Source organism: Typopeltis vanoorti, chromosome 22 (assembly GCF_054136105.1).
Source record: "Typopeltis vanoorti isolate ZY-2024b chromosome 22, IOZ_Tvanoo_1.0, whole genome shotgun sequence".
Taxonomy (NCBI): domain Eukaryota; kingdom Metazoa; phylum Arthropoda; class Arachnida; order Uropygi; family Thelyphonidae; genus Typopeltis; species Typopeltis vanoorti.
The window spans coordinates 59886423-59898778 of NC_143570.1; the positions used below are offsets into that span (position 1 = coordinate 59886423).

A 12356-nucleotide genomic window follows, 5' to 3' on the forward strand; every position below is an offset into this window, starting at 1 on the left:
ACCTGATGGTAATGATCAATTTCTCTTCCAACAAGATGGCACCGAGACATGAGAGCTTACCTCGATGAGAGTTTGCAGGGACAACAGATAAGATAAAGAGGTGCAGTTGAGTTGCCCCCCACCCCACCCCCCCATGTTCTTCTGATTTAACACCCTTGGATTTCTACTTATGGGGGACTCTAAAGGATGTAGTGTATAGTAGAAAACCAGCTACACTAGAGGCCCTTCAGAAAGAAATTGAAAAAGCATGCAGAGCAATCACACTGGACACTTTGGCCAACGTTGCTCAAGCAGTAGTTCGCCATAATAATAAGTGTCTGGACACTAATGGTAACCACTTTGAGCACCTCGTGTAATTGTAGAAGTAAAAGGTAATTTGTATTCATCCCTTGATGTTTGTATAAATTTAGAATTATAATTTTTATACAGGTTTTTCATTTGCTGAAGTCTGTATAAATTTTTTTGACGGACTCTGTACATATCCATACTCGAAGTAGAAAAAGCCTGAAATGTGGAAAAGCAGCAGGAGTAGATGATATTTGACAAGAAATGCTCAAGTATGGAGGTATAAAAGTCTTACAGTGGCTGCACTGCATAGTTCAGAAGGCCTGGACAGAGGGACGAATTCCAGATGATTGGAATAGAGCTCTCATAGTACCCATATATAAAAAAGAAAAAAAAACTAAATGTGAGAATCATAGAGGTACTTCACTACTGAGAGTTCCTGGTAAGATTTATGCAAGTACACTTGAGAAATGGGTTGAGAAGGATTGTGGAAGGGAAGCTTGGTGAAGAACATGCTGAATTCGGGCCAAATAGAGGCTGTCAGGATCGGATCTTCACTTTACAACAAATAGTTGAGAAATCATGGGAATATAACAAAGATCTCTACAAATATCTGGAAAAGACATATGACAAGGTGCCAAGAGAAAAGCTATTCAAAACGCTACAGTTGTATGGTGTCAGTGAAGCATTATATCAAGCAATGCTCAGTCTTTATCTGAGTTGTAAGTCAGCAAATAGAATTGAAGGAAGTACAAGAAGATGGTTTAATGTTAAATCTGGTGTCAGACAAGGATGTACTTTATTCCCTCTGTTATTTTTTTTTATCTATATTTCCTTCATATCATTATGAAGGAAAGTGGTATCAAAATTGGAGATGTTAATGTCAGCTCTTTACTTTATGCGGATGATGTTATACTTCTAAATAAATCCAGTACAAGTCTGCAAGATTCTCTGACTAAAGTGAATAACTGCTGTAATAGATTTGGTATGAAAGTCAGCAATAACAAGACAAAGACAATGAAAATAGGCAAAAGCACTGAAAATATCAATTGTGAATGGAGAACGTTTAGAGCAAGTAAAACATTTCAGCTACTTAGGCACAATTTTTAGTGAAGATGGTAAATTAAATATGGAAATAGACAACAGAATCTATAAAGCTGGTATGATAGGAAGTCAACTGAATTAATTTATATGGAATAATAGAGAAATTAGTCAAAACACTAAAATCTCAGGTGGAATGGTCACTTAAACAGAATGGCAAAGGAAAGATTAACAAAACAAATGTTCTTTGCCTGGTTGGCAGGAAAAAGACCCAGAGGAAGATCAAGATATAGGTGGATTTATACAGTAAAAAGTACCTTAGAAGATAGAAATATACAATCTCATAATGTTGGGGTCTTGACAGGTAACAGATTGATTTGGAGGAAAATTGTAGATAGGAAGTTAGTAATGATGTAAATTTCTCGTGTAGTAATATTATTATTATTATTATTATTAAAACAAGACCTCATGGAGTCAAAGACTCATCTAGGAGGTCCTTTTATCTCACACACACATCTCATCATACCGGGTTTTAAACACATTCAAACTCCTTGCAGACACCACACTCTCAGGCAAGGCATTCCAATCATTCACAACTCTGCACGAAAAAAACCTGCCTCTCACTCCCCTACTCACACCCTCTTTATACAGTTTCCAGGTATGACCTCTGGTTCTCCCCTGATCTCCCACTATTCTCTGTAGAACTTCTCCACCATTGATCCTATAACAACCCCTTACCAACTTGTAGGTCTCTATCATATCTCCCCTCTTCCTTCTTATATCATATCGTGTACACCCCTTGAGGGTACATATCAGGAATTTGAAGATGATGATGGTTTGCAGGAAATTGATGAGGCAAGGGACGGACTGAGGAATAATGGTGGATAATGGTATTCAAAGAGTTAAAATATTGAAATGGATGTTGAAAAACATGCTAACAAGTAGAGATAAGGAAATTATTGTCTTCTTTATAAGGCTATGATTCAGCCGCATCTTTACTACTGCACACAGATTTGGTCAACTGAGTTTCTTTAGGACCAGGAGGTGGTCGAAAGGATTCAGACTAGTGACCAAGATGGTGACATGTCACATACTCCCTACAAGGATAGGTTGAATGTTTGTGGGTTACAATGTTTAGTTGATGATCAGAAAAGAGGGAACATGGTAAAAACGTTTAAGATATCGATATTTTTAAATATATGATAAATAATCAGAGAACTAGGGGCCATCCATGGAAGTTGTTGTGTAAGAGTGTAGTTAGTAAGGGGTGTGCAGACCAGATTTGCATGGAGTGGTGAGTGAATGAGTGGAATGGGTTACCAGATTTTTGAACCCACTGCCATTGCAGTAAACAAGCAAGCTTAGGTATATAGTATTTTATTATTATTATTTTTTTTTAATTCAAGACCTCCATGGAATCACAAAACTCATTGTGGAAGACCTATCTTAGACAATAAAAGTCTGTCATACCATTCCTTAAACTCATTCACTGTCTGCACTCACACCATCTTATAAGGCAATGAATTGTGTAGTCCAACCATGCTCCATGCAAAGTATGTATGTGATGATTGATTTGGATCTCCTGCGATGAGTTTCTGGACACCATGGAGATGCCATAAAATAATAATAATTATAAATTAAAAATGCCAAGAAATTATAGTTTTGGTTTAACCTCTCTGCCAGCCATGGTGGATGAAATAGTGAAAATATTTGCACTTCTTATCCATCTTATTCAATAGGTGTTATGTTACAGAATTGTATCCAGATTTTGCTGGACGTCTATAGACATCATGACTGGTTGGGGTGTTAATCCTTTATCAAAGTGTAAACAAACAATATTTGTGAGTGGAGTATCTTAATGACTGGGCTACTTATGTATAGAGGCTAATGACTTCACATGAATTGCCTTAGTATCCTATAACGTAAAGCACATGCACTTTCGTATGTGTAGTTTCACTATATTAGACATCCCCAGTCCTTCAGCAACCTGATATTTAGGTTCTCATCATCATCATCAAATTCCTGCCATGTACCCTCAAGGGGTGTACAGGATATGACAGTACTACATGAAAAAATTACATCATTACTAACTTCCTATCTACAATTTTCCTCCAAATCAGTCTGTTACTTGTCAAGACTCCAACATTATCAGATCTTATATTTCTATCGTCTAAGGCACTTTGTACCGTATCAATCCACCTATATCTTGGTCTTCCTCTGGGTCGTTTTCCTGCCAACCTGGCAGAGAACACTTGTTTTGCTAATCTTTCCTCTCCCATTCTATTTAAGTGACCATACCATCTGAGATTAGCTCTGCTAATGCATTCCGGGATGCTGACAATGTCAAGTTCTTTCCTAATATCCTCGTTTTTAATATGATATTGCCATTGATGCCATCTGTTCACGCCTCTAATCTTTCTTAGGACTCTCATATCTGCGGTCTCTAGTCTTTGGTCAAGTGTTTTACTTCTGACCCAGCTCTCAGATCCATAAGTTAAAATTGGTTTGAACACTGTCTTGTATACAGCTAATTTAGTGTTCAGACTAATTTCTTTCTTATTCCATATGAATTTATTCATTTGACTTCCCACCATACCAGCTTTGCTGATTCTGTTGTCTATTTCTATATTTAGTTTACCATCTTCAGTAAAAATTGTGCCTAAGTAGCTGAAATCTTTTACTTGTTCCACAGGTTCTCCATTCACAACACAGTTGACATTTTCAATGATTCTGCCTATTTTCATTGTCTTTGTCTTTTTATTGCTGACCTTCATACCATATCTATTACAACAGCTATTCAATTTAGTCAGAGAATCTTGCAGACTTGTAGCGGATTTATTTAGAAGTATAACATCATCCGCATAAAGCAAAGAGCTGACATTAACATCTCCAATTTTGATATCAGGTTTAATACCACATTCCTTCATAATGTGATCCATATAGATAATGAATAACAGAGGGGATAATGTACATCCTTGTCTCACACCAGATTTAACATTAAACCATCTTCCTGTACTTCCTTCAATTCTAACTGCTGACTCACAACTCAAATAAAGACTAAGTATTGCTTGATATAATGCCCCATTGACACCATATAACTGCAGCGTATTGAATAGCTGCTCTCTTGGCACCTTGTCATATGCCTTTTCCAAATCGACAAAACTTAAATACAGATCTTTGTTATATTCCCATGCTTTCTCGACTATTTGTCGTAAAGTGAAGATCTGATCCTGACAGCCTCTATTTGGCCTGAATCCAGCTTGTTCTTCACCAAGCTTTTCTTCCACAATTCTTCTCAACCGTTTCTCAAGTATACTTGCATAGATCTTGCCAGGAACACTCAATAGGGAAATACCTCTGTAATTCTCACATTCAGTTTTATTTCCCTTTTTATATATGGGTACTATGAGAGCTCTACTCCAATCATCGGGAATTCGTCCCTCTGTCCAGGCTTTCTGAACTATGCAGTGCAGCCACTGTAAGACTCTTATACCACCATACTTCAGCATTTCTGGTCGAATATCATCTACTCCTGCTGCCTTTCCACATTTCAAGCCTTTGATGGCTTTTTCTACTTCAAGTATGGATATGTATTCCTGACTGCATGCATGGTCAGCGTTTTTTATCACTGTGCTGTCATCACTGCTTGTTTCATTTAGCAGTTTTTCAAAGTAATTACTCCATACATCAAGGATATCTTTTTCTCCTGTTTTCATTTCACCTTTATCATCTCTATTTAGGTTCTGGATAATAAAATAAATAATAATAATAATTTTCTGAAATTCTATATTCAAGCATGATATATCCTTAGTATGCCTGACTATACTTAAATCATATAATGCACATATTTGAATAAAATAAAATTTACATTTTTATTTTATTTTTACCTTTCATCATAACTAAAGCTTTTCACTTCTTTCAAAATTCTTAGGCATAAATCTTCTGCTATGATACTCATCATAGATGAGTCATATGTTTTTTCTTCTAAAGCAAGCTTTAAAATATTCTTTAGAAATGGTTCAATTTTATCAGCAATTATTTTCTGAGATGGTTCAAGCTGATATGTATTTTCAAACTAAAAATAAATGAAGAAAAACTGAATATTAAATATGATTAATAATACTGGACAATGAAAGAGTTTGTTTTATTGAACAAAAATACACAATCTTTCTATAAGCCATTTCATAAATTTCATGAATTTTAATGAGCTACATTATTGTTAAATAGGCAAATTGCTTTAAAAAATAATAATAAAATAAAAAAATTCAAGGAGGTATACCAGTTCATCCAAAGAAGGCTTTTACAAATACCTTTATGCCAGATTTTTGAACCCACTGCCATTGCAGTAAACAAGCAAGCTTAGGTATATGGATTTTATTATTATTATTATTTTTTATTTTTTTTATTATTCAACACCTCCATGGAGTCACAAAACTCATTGCGGAAGACCCATCTTAGATGGATCTTCCCCAATGAGTTTTGTTCCACAAAATAAAAGTTTGTCATACCATTCCTTAACCCTCCAACTGCCCAGGATGCATATATACGTCCAGCTAAATCTGGATACGATTCAATACACCTGTTGAAAGAACATGGATAAGAAGTGAAATTTGACTGTTCTGTCCTTTAGAAGGTGCGATAATCCTTCACGCTGTAGAGAACACTTAACCAGATTATCTCGTGAAGGTGAGTCTCAGTTCTCTATAACAAAGAAAGCAGTTCCTTGTTTTATGCTGGGCAATTTGACTGTTAGTTATATTAGAGAGGCTAAAAATATAGAAATTATTTTTATTTTCTCTTTTTATTATACAGTTTATAATTCCAGGACAAAATATAAATCCTTGCATACTTTCTTCACTTAAATATTGCGTTACTCTGGAGAACCAATGTTTAATGTTTTTGTGCTAATTTTGTCATGTCATATCACTAAGTTTTTTCAAAATATCGTAATCTACTGTTCTTTGTACTTTCACCTTGTTGGTTTCCCTGTATAATCGGTCTTTACAAAATGAAATAAATGGTTATTATTTAATTTGATATGTATATGTTTTCTGCTAGTTTATATATTTTTCTCCAATTTTAAAGTAAGCGATACTTTTGCGCATATTCTCTGATACAAAATATGTATATGTGCATGCATGAAATGTGAAATTTCATATTTTCACAATAGAAATAAACTTTATTTTGACTTTGATAGTTTTCGACCCTCCCCCTTCTGCTGCATGATAGAGAGATGACTGATTATACTGTTTCCATTTCATCTTTCAAGCAAATTATTTCACCAAAAAATTTAAAATATAAATAATAAGATAATAATGTTAACATTTTCCTCTTGCCAACACACTACTACACACAGCATTGATGTGATATAAGTTCCAAATTTTTTGGAACTTATATCACATTTTTATCATATATATATATATAATACCTTAATTGTATTCCAAACAATTCTGAATAGTAGGGTAAATCATTCTTTGAGATGTTTTATTTCTTAATTTTTGAAACATTCTGTGTACCTGTGTACCACAATCTTGCCTAATACAACTTTTTTTCAAATATGTCTATTATAAGATTATTTTTTTGTTTTTTTTTTTGTAAATAAGAATACAGTTTGACGAAACTTTGTCTATTAAATATTCATATCAGTGTGTGCCACAGATTAGAAATTTTCAAACAGCACGAATATTTTTTATTACAAAACAGCGAAGTTTGATAATAATATTTGCACTACAATAAAGTTCGACAGATTGAACAATATTATTGCACTATTTCTTTTCTCCTGTAGGAGAAACATGGTAAAATGTCACTCGTATAATTATAGCAGATTTTCTATTGGCAAAAATGGTAAGAAATAATCATTTGCACTTTCATTTCAAAACACAAAGAAAGAACATTGTAAATTCACCCAATGAAAAAGAAAATACTACATATTTTTCTTCTGTTATTATGTTTTTTCTTGTAGTAGAAAGAAGAAATTATTGCACATATTTCTTTTGTCAATACAAGAGTGCAAAAATCTGTAAATTAATTACATTATAACTGATAGAGAATTCATGCCAGAAAAAATATTTATGTAAGAGTTCTAACACCAGCAGATATAATGACATTTTCTTCTAGTTTAGATATGTGACATTATTGAAGTAGTTAAACTTTGGCTACTATTTTACACTAAACTGCATGTGCATGCTCCTGAAGTGATTTACGTTTGTAACCCCCCCAACCAAAAAATAAATGATTATGTAACAGATATGTGCCTTTTCTCTTAAAAAATTCTAATTCTTTTTTTCAAGATAATTGTATCAAATAATTTAGCATTTTTCGATAATAAAAGTGAAACTGATCACTATAAATAAAGAAATCATTTTTGGCATGAATACTGCATCAGCCTGTAAAAGAAATGTAAGTTTTTCTGTGTTAGGATGTCTGCTAATCAACAATTGAAAACGAAACAAGACATTCTTGCTTGAGGCAATTAACTGTGCAACTTCTGGGAAACTTTCTCTCTTGTGTTTCTCAAAAGAGTAATCTAAGATTTTTAGCTTTTCCTCCAGCTAAGAGGATTATTGTCCAGCATTTCTAAGACGTATTTCAGAAATAGCAACCGGCAGCAATAGAAGTAATAATGTTTAGAATTAAAAAAAAAAAGAAAAAAGAAACAAACAAACAAAAATAACACAACTGAACATTGACAATATAGCATAGTATTTCTAAACCTTAGAATAATTTCAGCAGACTGCTGACCAGCTGATATCAGATGCAAAGCAAGAGCACAGAATTAGAAACTTCTAATAAACAACAATATTATTGCTTTATTTCTTTTGTCAAAATGGTAAACTGAAATAAGAGATTTTGAATACTATCTGAAAGCTTTCAAATCAGTAGAAATTTAAAGTAGTTATGTAACTGAGTTCCAGGACAGGAGAGGGGGAGGGGAGTTACAGTAAAATATCCTAAAAATGAGCATAAATTTTGAATCATTCCATACAGGATATCCTTCCTATTATATTTTCAACATATATGCAGTGGTTAAGCACTGAATATTATAGTAATGTGCATCCTACAAAAAAATAAAAATAATAAAAAATCTGTTGCAATTTTATGCAAAAGAAGAAGGCAAAGAGTCTCTGATAAAATACCATTGGATATAAATTTTTGATACTAAAAAAGACACAATATCGGAAACCGAGTAATGCAGTTTATAATCATCCATTGTTCATTAAAAAAAAATAATTTATTCCTAAAATTGAAATGTGATGATCCATATAATGATATTTTGCAAAATATCATATTTATTTCACTAAATGTTATTTAAAAATATAAATATTTGACAAAATATTTTAAATGCAATCAAACATTTGAATATTCGCGAAAAGAATCTATATTGTCAGTAAAATGAAGGAAATTTACTATTAATAAAATATATTCATTGCAAAGGCTATCGGTGGTCATTTCAGGATTGATTATTTATTTTGGTAGATGTGAAGCTTCTATTTTTGGAAAGAGACACAGTAAATTGTGCAGCAAAAAAAAAAAAAAAATATATATATATATATATATATCCTAGTACAGTAAAGCAAATTCCAAGTACCAGAGTACATGTAAAGACAAGTGACTCAAAAGTCCCTCCACCACAGTTAATCTGTTAATGGCTCTAAAATCGCCATTAAGGGATTAACGGTGGAGGAGGGTAAATACTTGATTAAAGACAGAATACCGATGAAGTTTTGATCCATGAAAAATTCTGGAGTTGTCTGGCTATTTCATCCACCTCGGCCGGTAGGAGGGTTAAACTCACACACTGTCTGCACTCACACCATCTTATCAGGCAATGAATTATGTGGTCAAACCATGCTCCATGCAAAGCAAAGGACAAGAGGCCATCTCTAAAAGTTGTAAAAGATGTAATGTAATATCAGAAGGAAGAAGATGATATCAACCTGAAGGGTCTATTGATGTGGACTAGATGACTAAATACCAAGTAAGGTCTATTATATGCGATTTAACTAGAGACAGAAATTGTAGCAGAGAGTGCTCTAGCTGTTTTTTTTTTTTTTTTGGTAGTATTACTTCAGGACTGAAGGCAATTAGCTAACCATTGAGAAATAATTTGCTTATTAGTTGTGGGAAATAAAATAAGAGTTGTTACAAGGTGAAAGTTAATGTGCGTAATGTTATTTATTGTCTAAGCTTGCCTGTGGTATAACAGAACAACATAACAGACCTGCATATAGTATGTGCAGGTCTGTTATGTTGTAGGACTTAAGTATAGACACAAATATTACCTTAGCCTGTTTACTTAAAGGAGAATTGTTGAACTAGATTGGATAATTTAAGATCTAAGTTAATATTGCGGAGAAGTATAGAGTCGGGAAAAGGATTGTGTGCTTAGTGTTAACTTTATTGTACTCTAATTATTATACCACAATAAGATAGATGATTCCTATATACCAATGCACTTCTCATAAAAAGACCAAACCTGTGTGACCTAGGGAGATAAACAGCCACGACTGAAGAATAGAGTATTGCGTTGCTTGATATAGTGATAAGTGTAAGAGATATTTCCGTGCCTTGCTGAGTGTTTTTTTTTTTATTGGAAGGATATTTAAGTCTTATCTGTGATTTCTGATGGTGCAGTCGTAATAAATAAATAAATTTTTCAGAAAGCAATATAGAAAAAGGGATTGAATCCAGCCAGTGGCAATTCCTATGTTTTAGAATTTTGTGCACATAATTAAGCATAGTTATGACTTTGAGAATGGGGGGGGGTCTAATTGAAAGAAAGGATTAACTGTAGTAGACTAAATCAAGCGACGGATTAAGAACGATGGAGTCACGACTGTTAAGTATAATAAGTTAAGTTAATAAGTAATAAGTATAATAAGTTAAGAAAAACGCTTACTGTTTAGACAATGGGATTGAATCCAGCCAGTGGCAATTCCTATGTTTAAGAATTTCATGCAGATGATTAAGCATAGTTATGACTTTGAGAATAGGAGGGGGGGGTCTAATTGAAAGAAAGGATTAACTGTAGTAAACTAAATCAAGCAACGGATTAAGAATGATGGAGTCACGACTGTTAAGTATAATACGTTAAGTGAGTTGAAATAAACAAGATAAATAAGTATATATTTCGAACAAAGTATAGAATCCAAACTTAAAGAAAATAAGTATCATATATATATATATTATAATGCACAGAGATGTCACAATATTACACCAATCAATTCCAGTCAAAAAGTAACATCATCCAAATCTGAAAAAAAAAAAAAAGATGGATTAATTATTCCAAGAATGTGGAGGGCCCATCTTCAACCCATATAGCAACCAAACAACCTCCAGACAGAAGAAAAGGACTGTAGAAATTGTTTAATGTAGTTCTGTTTTTTTTTTTCTTCCTCCCCAGAGGTCAGGCTAGGATAAATGATTAACAAACGTTTAGATTCATTTTACTTTTGTATAGTGTAGCGACATGTAGCTCGTATCTTATACATACGCATGTTTTCCTGATGATGACCTCAATATAGAGGTCGAAATATTGATTGCTACTTGCTTAATGTTAAGTAAAGTGATGTGTGTTGTGTCTCCATAAATTCTTCACTATGAATGCTGATGACCATGTAACCTTAAAAGGAAGAACAGAGAAGACAGCTCAGGTCTGACATGCCATTTATCCCACACTCACCACAACATTGAACGGGACAAGAGCTCCATGCCTAGATAGAAGACAACTTCAGTGACCGCAACATCAAAGAGACTACAATAGTAATCCACTCACAAGGCACTCTCAACAGAAACTAAGGGATGATTTTGTGTGACATTTGGAAGTCACTAATTAGATCTTTTAACACATCATACTTTAATTTTTCTGCAAACTATCGGGCTAACCTGCTGAACAATGACTGACCATGTGCCAGCTTCCACGTGTTTTTATTTTACTTGTATTTTTGTGTAACGGTTCCTACACATTCGATGTTTAGTTATGTAATGATTCATATTTAATGCTTGTTGTATATTCGTGTGTTCATCCTTAACCCAGATGAAGCCACTAGCTTAAGTAGTGCAACTAGTAGCTTTATTAAGTAATTATACGACCTACAAACCCAGCGTCAGATAATTTTTATTCCAATCCTGTATTCTATTTTTAACCAATTTTTCCAACACTTTGAACACAACTGTACACATACAAACCAGTCTATAACTGGAAATTTCTGTTCTTGAACCATGCTTGTGGCAAGGTATTATTTTGCCTTCTTTTCATGCCATAGGAACTTTACCCACCGCAAGATTCTCATAAAATAACCAGGACAAGGGCATGGCCAACTCTTTTGCACACTCTTCAAAAATATGAGGTGATATGTCATCATTCCCACAGTCTTATTAACACATAACTCGCGCAATACTTGATACATCTTCAATTCTCCTAATTCTTGCTTCCCTCCCTCCCTTCTACATGTTGCATAGTGTCATTCACGCCACTATGATATACACTAATGAAGTGTTTGTTACTAATTCCACTACATCATTTGCTGTGGTTATTTTGCTACCATAACTATCCACTAGCATCAACCTGCCATAATTATTTTTCCTCTTGCTTGCTACATATCAGAAAAAATCCCTCGGATTAGTTTTGACCTGCCTGGCCAATCTCCTCTCATATTCTACTTTTTTCTTTTCTAACCATGCTTGTCACTTTTCTGGCCTGCACTTTATATTCTTCATGCATCTGTTCACCAAACTGTCTTGTACTTCCTCCATCCATAATACCTTCTTTTGTAACACTGCATGCCTGATTTCACCATTCATCCATCTCACTCCTACTCTATTTATTCACTTAACTCTTGGTATATAGTTATGCATTGCTTATGTTAGATACTGGCTTATTATTTCCCATACACTGTCAATACTACACAATTCATCAACCCAGTGTACTGATGCTAGTTGAGTACAGCGCTTCTGATAATCACCCACCTTATAGTTCCACATACAGACATTTTTGATAACTTTTTCCTGTTTGACTACCTTCCAAACCT

The 12356-nt window shown here is 33.8% G+C and overlaps 1 protein-coding gene across 4 annotated transcripts in view; it reads right to left on the bottom strand.

Annotated features, from left to right (window-relative positions):
- The window catches only part of LOC150094443 (dynein light chain Tctex-type 5-like), a 145912-nt gene that overhangs the window by 31316 nt on the left and 102240 nt on the right, over nucleotides 1–12356 (bottom strand). For all 4 annotated transcript variants that reach the window (XM_090411747.1, XM_090411745.1, XM_090411746.1 and 1 more), the window contains exon 3: nucleotides 5214–5401. In XM_090411747.1, the coding sequence (XP_090267873.1) occupies nucleotides 5214–5401 (188 nt within the window). The remainder of the gene's footprint in view (nucleotides 1–5213; nucleotides 5402–12356) is intronic.